Source organism: Chiloscyllium plagiosum, chromosome 9 (genome assembly GCF_004010195.1).
Source record: "Chiloscyllium plagiosum isolate BGI_BamShark_2017 chromosome 9, ASM401019v2, whole genome shotgun sequence".
NCBI classification, from domain to species: Eukaryota; Metazoa; Chordata; class Chondrichthyes; order Orectolobiformes; family Hemiscylliidae; genus Chiloscyllium; species Chiloscyllium plagiosum.
The window spans coordinates 76,787,367-76,799,607 of NC_057718.1; the positions used below are offsets into that span (position 1 = coordinate 76,787,367).

General features: G+C 41.0%; 1 protein-coding gene across 4 annotated transcripts in view; it reads left to right on the forward strand.

The window, feature by feature from the left end:
• Positions 1-3,489: 3,489 nt before the first annotated feature.
• Positions 3,490-12,241, forward strand: part of cep43 (centrosomal protein 43) — a 112,261-nt gene continuing 103,509 nt past the window's right edge. For 2 of the 4 annotated variants that reach the window (XM_043696268.1, XM_043696269.1), the window contains exon 1: positions 3,490-3,846. In XM_043696268.1, the coding sequence (XP_043552203.1) occupies positions 3,766-3,846 (81 nt within the window). In that variant the 5' untranslated portion in view covers positions 3,490-3,765. The remainder of the gene's footprint in view (positions 3,847-12,241) is intronic. The other 2 variants (XM_043696270.1, XM_043696271.1) reach the window with 2 other exon arrangements.

Below are 12,241 nucleotides of genomic sequence, written 5' to 3' on the forward strand. Positions count from 1 at the left end.
CTCATTCCTATAGGAAAGATATTGTGAAACTTGTAAGGGTTCAGAAAAGATTTACAAGGATGTTGCCAGGGTTGGAGGATTTGAGCTATAGGGAGGTTATGGCTATTTTCCCTGGAGCGTTGGAAGCTGAGGGGTGATCTTATAGAGGTTTATAAAATCATGGGCATAGACAAGATAAATAAGCAAAGTCTTTTTCCTGGCGTAGGGAAGTCCAGAACTAAAGGGCATAGGTTTAGGGTGAGAGGGGAAATATACAAAAGAGATCTAAGGGGCAATTTTTCATGCAAAGGGTGGTAAGCATATGAAATGAGCTGTCAGAGGAAATGGTGGAGGCTGGTACAATTGCAACATTTAAAAGGTATTTGGATGGGTAAATGAACAGGAAGGGTTTGGAGGGCTATGAGCCAGGTGCTGGCAGGTGGGATTAGATTGGGTTAGGATATCTGATTGGCATGGATGAGTTGGACTGAAAGGTCTGTTTCCATGCTGTACATCTTAATGATTATAATTCTGTCCCATTGGCCCTGTCTTTCTCTGGAACTTCATACTTGGCATTTCTAATACTTGTATTTTTCCTTTTCATTCCACCATTGTTAAAATGTTACAATTGTAGCTCTGATTGCAGACACTTCCTGAACAATGTGTAAAGTGGACAAAATAGACAATAGGTGCAGGAATAGGCCATTTGGCCCTTCGAGCCAGCACCACCATTCATTATGATCATGGCTGATCATCCACAATCAGTATCCTGTTTCTGCATCAAAACATCAACATTTCAAAAGCTGTGACCTCAGAATATCTGAGGGCTAATTTTGCAAGGCTATTCCTGGCAAAAAGCTGAGATCATTGGCAGTAAAGTGCAGAATCTTCCCCCTGTGTTACTCACATATATGATCAATCAGGCCAGCCTCTAGTGCATTGACAATTTCAATGTTGTTTAAGCTTTATAACCTTGTCACAGTTCTTTAATTATGTTACAGTCCTGAACAAATCACTATTGTGACTGGATATTTTGTGATTCATTATTTGTGGCATGAGCTCAGTGAATGCCAGAAAGCAAAAGAATGGATCAGCAGAGAAGGCTGAGGGGGACATGATCTGAAGTGTATAAAGTTGAGGGGGCATGGACAGGGTGAATATAAAGCACTGTCCCCCTTAGTTGAAGGGTCAATAAAAGGGGGACATCATTTTAAAGTGAAAGGCAAGAGGTTTAGAGGAGATTTCAGGAAAATCTTTTGACTCAGAGAGTGGTTGGACTCTGAAATGTGCTTCCTGGGAGGGTACTTGAGGAGGAAAATATCACAACTTTTAAAAAGTACTTGTCATAAAATTCAAAGTGTAAGTGTAATACGGCAAGTATACTTTGGCAGTACAGACGATGGACTAGGGGACCTCCTCTGTGCTGTACGATTCTATGACTATAAATCCTAAGTGCAACTGAAGAAATGGATATGTAACAATGTTACTTTGCTTACTACATAACAACCTTCTTTATTAACTGTGAGAAAAATCAACATAGTTTGGAAACACCAGTCACTCAGAAATGTTTGAGTGCACCCAAGAAACTAATTTTGATTTGTTCCTTGAGAGTAGAAATGTGGAGGATGCAATTTGTATAAGTGAAATGTTATTTGTTTCAATCACTCATCCAACAGGTAAATATTTATATCTGTTGTGTTTTCCAGTTCTCTTACATGGTTAAACATTCATGGACGAGTTCAACTGAAGGGTCTGTTTCCGTGCTACATGCTGTGACAATATCGTTCTATAATCCAGATAATTCTGAAATCCAGAAATGTTTTGGTCACAATCCTACCACTCTATAGAGGTTACAGTGTATTACACTCTGTACAGAATAGCATTAGTTACATAAGTTCCAGTTAATGAACAAAGCATGCATTTCACCCTCATGCATACTTTCTCACTCTTACATTGTAGTTGAAGCCACTTTTTAAATTCTACATATTTTGTTTTCTATTTTACCAGCTATTCCTATGGGCGTACTCTCTTATTCCTTCAAGATGTGGGAATTTTTATACTTGTCCATGTATTTGGATAAACTTTGTATCCATGAAAGAAAAAAATGTTTTTATCACTGTAGGTACTGGTTCCGTTATATTCCTGAAACAAATTCTCCTGGCCTTCAGAAAGCAACATAATTCCACATCTTGTCTTACGATTTTGTTGATAAATAATTAATAAAATGAGTAATTGCAGGATCAAAATATTTTGCATTTATTGTTTAACTAGCTCTTTTCTGCGGTAAAGCTCTGCTTTTTATAATTCAAGTTTGTGCACCATTACGTCCATTGCAAGTCCAATGTTTGCTTTTCTGCACTTTTCAGGTAAAAAGGTCTGAAGAAAATTTTAAACAATTTAAAAGTACCTGAAAGAATGTTCTAAAAAAAAAATGAAGGTACCCATGATATATTTCTGTTCCAGAAAGAATATATTTGCAAATGTACAATCTGCCATATTGCTTCCTGGAGTGTTTGCATGTGGTATTCATTGGTATAATTTAATTTAGTCATTTACCCTGACTAAATTAGTTATTTAAGTTATTAAACATTTTCTTAAAGCAGAATACTTTTAAAGGGTTTTGAAAAATGCTATTTATAAATACATTGAAAAATATGACCTGAGACCAAGTTATAATTATCAATCAACACGTCAAGCAGAATCTTTTTAGTAAAAAAATTAATAGCTTTGTCTCCCCTCTCAAATTTGTTTTCAGTCTATTGCAACACAATGCAAAAACTAACCTGAACACACATCTTTAATACTATTTCTTTATTACCATATATACACAGCACTTAATGTCATGATAAATTATACATTTTTGTGCAACATTTCAATCACATACAGTAATCAAATTTGACACAATCCATTAATTTAAATTGAAAATAAGTTATAGATTAAACTCCCGGAAGAACTTTGTTTTCAAAGTGAACTTAATATCTTCAAATTTGCAGAACTCAAACTGCAACAAGAATTACTAAGAGATTTGCACAGCCTTGCTCTTTACATGGAAATGTTCAAGAAACTATAGAGGCAAAATTTCTTAAGAGGTTTTTGATGTAGTTATTGAGTCATAGAGTGTTAGATAAAATGAAGTTAAAAATCACACAACACCAGCTTATAATCCAGCAGGTTTATTTGAAAGCACTAGCTTTCGGAGCGCTTGTTCTTCATTAGGTAGTTGTGGAGTATAAGATCATATGAATCCATGTACGATTCTGTAAAATTTTTTTAGATTAGAATCAGTCTGAACATTAGGGCTGGACAGCCTCAGACAGGGCACCTCACACCTTCAATGCCTTATCTGGGCCAACATGGCACCTATTGTTAAAGTTCACTTGAGAATGTAACTTTGAGAAAGTTCTGGTATATGCACATGAAAGAACTGAAACCAACATGCCTGTTCTAAAAGATGAGAGACTGAACAAATACTTTAGGTCTTTTTCAATATATCATTTCAGTTACATCAGACTGTAAACTTCTGCTATATTCCCGCATTCGCCGAACCGCCGCCCAGAGCGCTACTCGCGCGCTCCGTTTAACAGACAGTTAGCGCTCCATTCGCGCCTTACATTTCGTCAAACCGCCTCAAACGTCAACAACATTCTTTTATTTAACACGCACGCGCCAACGATTATTTAGAAAATATTGCGGCCGATTCTGCACATATTCTAAAGAAAACTTGACATTGTCAAAATGCCGCTGTGAATGGAGCACTAGCGAAGCTTGGACGGTTGTCTTGGTAAAATGTCGGCAGAGGAAGACACGGAGTTGCGGGACTTACTGGTGCAAACCCTGGAGAATAGCGGCGTCCTCAACAAGATCAAGGTAATGCACCATCACCCTAGGCCGCAGGTCGTCGCCGCCGCCATTTGTTGTGGGGGCCACTGGTTTGTACGGGCTTGAGGTGCCAACAAGGTTTGTGTCACCTGATAGCGAGTTTGTTTAATGGATGAACTTGGAGGCGTCCCTTTGGGGTTTTAGCTCATGTCGACAGCTCTTCAGCAACAACATGTTGAGGTTTATCATCATTTCAGGTCTTGACACCTTCACTCTTATTATCAAGATTAATGCCACTTTTTACCCAGTTGCTATCAGTTTTGAGGAATTTAAAACAGATGAGGTGACATATTTTCTCAAAGAGGGTCATCGGCCTTTAAAACTCTCTTCCTGAAAAGATGCTGGAAGACGAGTCTGAATATTTTGAGACAAAAGTATAGATTTTGAGCAAGTTACGGGTTGAAAAACTATTGGAATTTTGGCAGGAATGTAGCTTTAAGATGACAGTCAGATATGATTTTAATAAATGGCGGAGAAGACTCAATTTTCGTAATGATGCTCTTTGAAGAACTTTTCTGTGTGAATTAGCTGTCGAGTTTTCTACATCACAACAGTGGCTACATTTAAAAAGTACTTAATTATTTGTAAACACTTTAGAATGTCCTGAGGTTTTGAAATATGTCATATAAACATAAATCTGGCTTCCTTATGTGATGTCAAAAGCTAAGGGTGGTTTTGTATGAATATTGTACTTTGATCAGTCTTTTTATCAATTTCCACTCCACAACATTTGTATATGCTTGTTACAGCTATTGTGGTAAGCATGTTAATTGAGTCTGTGCTCATTAGTGATTTTCATTGTACTGACATAGTAAATTATTCAGTTATTATAGATAAGTTGTGCGCATAATGGTCCTGAATGCACACATCACCTCAAAGTAGATGCAGGTACAGTTACAACTTAAAACATATTTGGGCAGGAATAATCATGAATAGGGAAGGTTTAGAGTGATATGGGCCAGATATAGACAAATGGGACTACTTTAGTTTGGGGAAACTTGGTCAGCATGGATCGGTTGGACTGAAGTTCTGTCCTTGTGAATCTTCATGACTCTGTGAATGGTCATCGGACCCAAAATGCCTGCTTTCTCTCTATAAATGGTGACAGACCTGCTGAGTTTCTCTAGCAATTTCTATTTCTGAGACCTTACCCCTTGTCCTTTTATTTTTCATAGCTGCTTTGTCGAACTCAGTACATTTACTCTACACTTCCCCTACACACCAAGTTCTCATTGCACCCATTAAGAGAAATCAAATGTGTCAACTCTTACAAGGAAGTGAATTGAACCCAAAAGTGGAAGAAATTCCCTGATTTTAGTGTGCTAAACCTGTTCTAAGCTTTTAGCATACTTAGCTTCACTTCTTTTAAAGCAATCATCTTTCTAACTCATCCATTTGGCTTGAAACTTAGACTACGTATGGATGCTACCCGAAGACCCTTGCGAAGTACAATTAACACTTTTTTGAGATGGATTTGCTGCATCAGGTGGGAGAACAGGCATGCTCACAAAAGTATTGTTGGAGCAGCTAATAGCCCAAGCCACTGCCATACAAAAGCATATGCCAGCCCAGCTGACTTGGTTAAGGGTGCCTGAGTTCCATCTAACAAAGTTAATCTTCTCTCAGCTGTAGCAAAGCACTCATGCCAGAGGACAAAGGAAATGTTTCAACGACTCCCTTAAGATTTGTTTCTTTCAAGAAATGCAAGACAGATATCAAGGCATAGGAGACCCTCATTCAGAAGAAGTTAACTTCGAGGAAACTCCTGTACGAAGGGACACAATTCTTCGAGCACACCTGTTGGCTAGAGCAAGTACAGAAAGGGAACCAGAGAAAGGAACACCAATGTTCTCAAGGCCAAGGACCATTTCTGCTTGGTGGAAACCCCTGCCAAATATGTGGTGAGAGATGTGGATCTAAGATTATCGGTTACACAAAGACCAACAGAATCCATGATCAGTGACATGGAATTTTATAGGTGGACAAGCATACTTATTAGCAAGTGATTGCTGGGAACAATGTATGCTCTGTATGGAGGAAGTGCTAGATTGTCTCAAATATTGTTTTGCAAATGATGCTATATCAGTGGTCTGTCTGCTAACTGGGATAGAAAATCACTATGAAAGCATGAGTAGTGAATTTATCTCTTAGTGTTACCACCATAATGTCTGGCATTCTTCTTTGATGATAAAGCATGGCGCTGGAAAAGGCACAGCAGGTCGAGCAGCATCCAAGGAGCAAGAGAGTCGACATTTCAAGCAGGACCCTTCAGAGGGAAAAAGGGATTGAAAGATAAATGGGGAGAGGCTAGGGGAAAGGTAGGCAAGAGGTGGGAGATGATAGTGATAGATCAGTGGGAAGAGTGGACCGGATAGGTGGGAAGTAAGATGGATAGGTAGGTCAGGTCAAGAGGGTGGATCTGAGTCAGAGGGTTGGGTCTGGGATGGGATGGGGAGAGGGGAGATTTGGAAATTGGTGAATACAGTGTTCACACTGTGTGGCTGTAAGCTCCAAAGCAGAAAGTGTTCCTCCTACCGTTTGTGGGTGGCCTTTTGTAGGTGGTGGAGGAGGCCCAGAATGGATATGTACTTATTTGGGGGGGCAGTGAAGTAGATGGCCATGGGAAGGTGGGGTTGGTTCATGCATATGGACCAGAAATATTCCTTGAGCCATTCTATGAGATTGCATTTAGTCTGTCCAACGTAGAGAGCACCGGACTAGTGTAAATGAGGTTGGAGGATGTACAAGTAAATCTCTGCTGATTTGAAATTATCCTTGGGGGCCAAAGACTGAGGTGAGGGGGGAGGTTTGGCAGCAAGTTTTGCACCTCTTATGGTGGTAGGGGAAGGTGCCAGGAGTGGAGAAAGGTCCACACTCACCACTAATCCTAAGAGGAAGTGGAGGAGGGAATGGTCCCTATAGAATGCAGATAGGGAGGGAAATATATTTTCGGTGGTAGGGTCTGACTAGGTGGTGAAAGTCGCGGAGGATCAGGAGATTCTGTCTTTGGGGTCGGGGGGTTGGGGCTTGAGGTCAGAAGTGTGGGAAATGGAGGAGATGTGATTTAGAGCACCATTGATCACTGGGGAGAGAATATTATGGCCCTTGAAGTAGGTGGACATCTGGGATGTCCTGGAGTAGAAATTGTTCAACCTGAGAGCAATACAGTGGTGGAGAAATTGGGAGTAGGGCATTGCATTTTTACAGAAGAGGGCGGTAAGGAGGTGTAGTCAAGATAGCTGTGGCAATAGTGGGTTTGGAGGAGATGTCAGTGTGTTATCAGTCACCGGAGATGGAAATAGAGGAATCCAGGAAGGGGAGGGAGCTGTCGGAGATGAACCAATTTGAGGTCTGGGTGGCAGTTATTAGTGTGATGAATAAATGTTCAAGCTCCATGCGAGACCGTGTGGCATTGGCAATATAGTCATCAATGTAGTGGCAGAAAAAGTGGAAGAGGGATTGCTCCACGCATCCTATAAAGAAGCAGGCGTAGCTGGGACCCATGTGGATACCCATAGCTACCCATCTGGTTTGTATGAAGTGGGAGGATTGAAAGGAGACATTGAGGGTAAAGACCGGTTCTGCCAATTGAATGAGAGTATCGGTGGAGGGGGCCTGGGTAGGTTGGTGGAAGAGGAAGAAATTGAGGACTTTTAGGCCTTCCTTATGGGGAATGCAGGTATAGAGGGACTCTAGGTCCATGATGAGGTTTTGGGAGCCGGGGAATTGGAAGTCATGAGGAGGTGGAAAGCATGGGTGATGTATCGAACGTATGTAGGGAGTTCCTGGACCAAGGGGGACAGGATGGAGTAAAGATAAGCCGAGATATGTTCAGGTGGAGCGGAGCAGGCGGAGACAATTGGTCGATTGGGGCAGTTGGTTTTGTGCATTTTTGGCAAGAGATAGAACCAGGCGGTGCGGTTTGGGGGACTGAGATTGGAGGCTGAGGGTGGGAGATCACCTGAGGTGATGAGATTGTGGATGGTCATGGAGATGATAGTTTGGTGAGTTGGAGTCTGCCTTCAGTGGTGTTGAGGACAGTGTGTCATACTACCATCTTGTCAGCATTCTTCTTTTACTTAAAAAACAGTAATAAATGATATTAAAAACAGAAAATATTGTGTACACTTTTTTGTAGCAAGCAACATCGGTGGAGGGGAAAAAAAGTTAATGTTTTAGGTCAATGACCTTGCCTCAGAACTGATCTTTGAAAAACCATTTAGTGCAGGACCACGCCATTTGGCTGCTCAAAGGTTACTATGACATTTGGTAAGATTGATTTGATTGTGGCCTTTTTTCCACTTTCCTGCATGCGCCTAATATGCTTTAACATATTTGTTAACCAAGGATATAATCCGAACATTGGAATTAGGAGTGTAATGTGGTTGAGAAAGGAGATCTGGCTGTGAATAGTAAACTCTGCTAGATATCTAATTGATCACGAGAAGAGATACAAAAAAATAAAAGTGGTAAAAGAGTTAAATGCAAGTCTCCTTGGAGAGAACTGCAAGATAGGAATTCCTGGAAGAAAAGTGTCTTTATTTTAAACACTGATTCATTTTCTTTTTTTTATTTCATCCTTATAGTATCTTTATTAAATGTTGATGTCTACGTTTGACATCCATACGCTGGTGATAGGGTGTAAGTAGAAGCCTGATCCTATTATGATGCCACATTAAATATGATGGCTATAAGGGGGTGATTAGAATTTAGTCAAAGTGGTGAATTTTAAGAAGAATGAAACTCTGGATGAATGGGTTCAAAGAGGGGATTTTAAATTTGGGCCCTTGAAAGGTAGGATAAGAAGAGGGAAAGTTGCTCTAAAGATCAGTCAATGAAACAAAACTTTACAAAGAGTTATAGAGTCATAGAGATGTACAGCACGAAAATAGACCCTTTGGTCCAACCCCTGTCCATGCCGACCAGATATCCCAACCCAATGTAGTCCCACCTGCCGACCCATGTCCCTCCAAACTCTTCCTATACCCATCCGGATGCCTTTTCAATGTTGCAATTGTACTAGATTAGATTACATTACATTAGATTAGATTACATTATTTTTTTGTATCTCTTCTCGTGATCAATTAGATATCTAGCAGCGTGGAAACAGGCCCTTCGGCCCAACAAGTCCACACCGACCCGTCGAAGCGCAACCCACCCATACATTTACCCCTTACCTAACACTACGGGCAATTTAGCATGACCAATTCACCTGACCTGCACATCTTTTGGACTGTGGGACGAAACCGGAGCACCCGAAGAAAACCCACGCAGACACTGGGAGAACGTGCAAACTCCACACAGTCAGTCACCTGAGGCGGGAATTAAACCTGGGTCTCGGGCGCTGTGAGGCAGCAGTGCTAACCACTGTGCCACCGTGCCGCCCATACTAGCCTCCACCACTTCCTCTGGCAGCTCATTCCATACACATGCCATCCTCTGTATGAAAAAGTTGCCCCTTAGGTCTCCTTTATATCTTTCCCCTCTCACCCTAAACCTATGCCCTCTAGTTCTGGACTCTCCCACCTCAGGGAAAAGACCTTGTCTATTTATCCTATCCATGCCCCTCATGATTTATTAAACCTCTAAAAGGTCATCCCTCGGCCTTCGATGGTCCAGGGAAAGCAGCCCCAACCTATTCAACCTCTTCCTATAGCTCAAATCCTCCAGGCCTGGCAACATCCTTGTAAATCGTTTTTGAACCCTTTCAAGTTTATAGGGCTAGAGGGTGTTAAGAGAGAGAGAGAGAGATCTATGGATGTGTTTAAACTATTGTAGTTCTGTTCCTCCAGGCTCCTTAAAAATGTAGGAGATGTGATGTCCTATTGCTGCTGTACACAACATTGGTTAGTCTACTTTTGCAATACTGTATTCAGTTCTGGTATCCCTGCTACAAAGATGTTATGAATCTTTTCTAAACCCTTTCAAGTTTCACAAAGATGTTGCCAGGGTTGGAAGGTATGAGCTATAGGGAGAGACTAAATAGGCTTGAGCTATTTTCCTTGGAGAATGCGAGGTGACCTTAGGCACGTATAAAATCAAGCGGGGCATAGATAAGGTGAATAGTCAAGGTCTTTCCCCAGGATAGGGGAGTCCAAAACTAGAGTGCTTAAGTTTGAGCGGAGAGGGGAAAGATTTAAAAGGGACCTAAGGGGCAACGTTTTCATGCATAGAGTTGTGCGTGCATGGAATGAGCTGCCAGAGGAGGTGGTGGAGGCCGGTACAATTACAACATTTAAAAAGCATGTGGATGGGTACATGAATAGGAAGGGTTTAGAAGGATATCGGCCAAATGCTGGCAAATGGAACTAGATTAATTTAGGATATCTGGTCGGTGCAGATACGTTCGACCGAATGGTCTGTTTTCAGCTGTACAACTCTATGACCCATAATGGGTCAGAATAACCATGTCAGTCATCCGCCACACTTTGGAAGTCCCCTCCCTTCCTGGGGACTAAATTATCAGAATGTACAGTATGGTAGAGGTTCAAAAGCGCATGGACTTTAATTTTTTCACCATGGAGATATCGCAATTGCGCAAAGCCGCACATGTCTCTTTCTATTCTTCCTCTTGAATTGGCAGTTAAAGAGAAATTGTGAGAGAACAACTATCCTGACCACAGAATGCAGTTCTCCTGTATCCCATTAACCCATGGCTCCATCAGTTTAATGTTGAGAGCTATAAAAATATCTGCTTGCAACTGACCTGTGATAGGCATTGATCTTGGGAATATGTTCTTGAGTAATTTTATTTAATCAATCTGTTCAAATGTGTTGTAATGTGGATGTGAAACAGGTGAGACTTGAACACCAGATTAATCACTCAAAGGTGTGATACTATCACTGTACCACAAGAGCCCTCTCGATATATTCTTGTATCCAACTGTCAGGTAATGTCTGCAGAATTTGTGCTCTGAATTCCAGACTTTGTTCACCAACTAAGCATTGAAATTGTACCTGTTCGAAAATGCATGCAGAGTAATTTAACATCCTAATCAAATTTAATCTTGCTAGTCCTCGGCTATTTTGTCCAGTGCATAAATGGAAATATATGTGCTCCCTGACTGTTCTGCTAGGATGCTGTAAGGTAATAGATGATTCCAAATGTTTACTATTTGTTTCAAATCTCTCTTATGGAGTAAGTATAGGTATGCATCCAAGTAGGCTTGTGGTGACATCATAGTGGTTTTGTCGTCATATTAATAACCCAGAGACATAGGTAATATTCTGGAGATCTGGATTAAAATCCCATCAAAGCAGAATAAATGTAAAAGTTGGGAATTAAATGTCAAATGATGACTAGGAAAACCATTGTCATTAAAAACCCACTGGTTTACTAATGATCTTTTTGGGGAAGGAAATTTATCCTTCTTACTTGGTCTGCACTACATGCAGCTCCATGGTTGACTCTGAAATACTCATTAGCTGTACCTAACCAATTTTTTAAAATCTCAAAATGGGATTGAAACCAGCCAGAACACCTGGCAATGATCTAGGGGCTAGAAACAAACAAGCAGCAAATCCTATCAATTCTGCAAATTCCTGTTTACTAACATCTGGAAGCCATGCTAAAATTGGGAAAGCTGTGACAAAGATTAGTTGAGCAGCAGTGTGATATTGTCTGTAAGGTATAATTTATGAGTATGACTTTGTCCTAGAGAATAGACCCAGCAGTTGTGGCAGCACAGAGGTACACAGTCAGGAAGAAGTTGCCCTGACAGTTCTAGGCGCTGACTCTAGACACTATATGAGGTCTCATGGCATCAGGTCAAACATGGGCATGAAAATCCTCTGACTGATGACTACACATATTGACCCTATCCCTCTCTTGCTTGATGAATCAGTATTCCTCCATGTTGAACACCACATGATGGAAGCACCAAGTGTGGCAGTAGTGCAGTATATATGATATTGTTCAATGTGAATTTGATTATTATCATTCCTGTCCTGTTTTTTTAAAAAATACTAATGTTCAAAGTTTGTGAGAAGATTTGTAGCTCAGGTGCTCGTTGTTGTGGTTCTGTTCGCCGAGCTGGGAATTTGTGTTGCAGACGTTTCGACCCCTGTCTAGGTGACTTCCTCAGTGCTTGGGAGCCTCCTGTGAAGCGCTTCTGTGATGTTCCCTTTGGCATTTATAGTGGTTTGTCTCTGCAGCTTCCGGTTGTCAGTTCTAGCTGTCCGCTGCAGTGGCCGGTATATTGGGTCCAGGTCGATGTGTTTGCTGATAGAATCTGTGGATGAGTGCCATGCCTCTAGGAATTCCCTGGCAGTTCTCTGTTTGGCTTGTCCTATAATACATTGAAGAGGTGTTCTTCTTCCTCTTTTTGCAGTCCTGGTGTGCTACAGTGTGTTGTGGCCCTTTTGAACAGTGTCTTGATGCAAC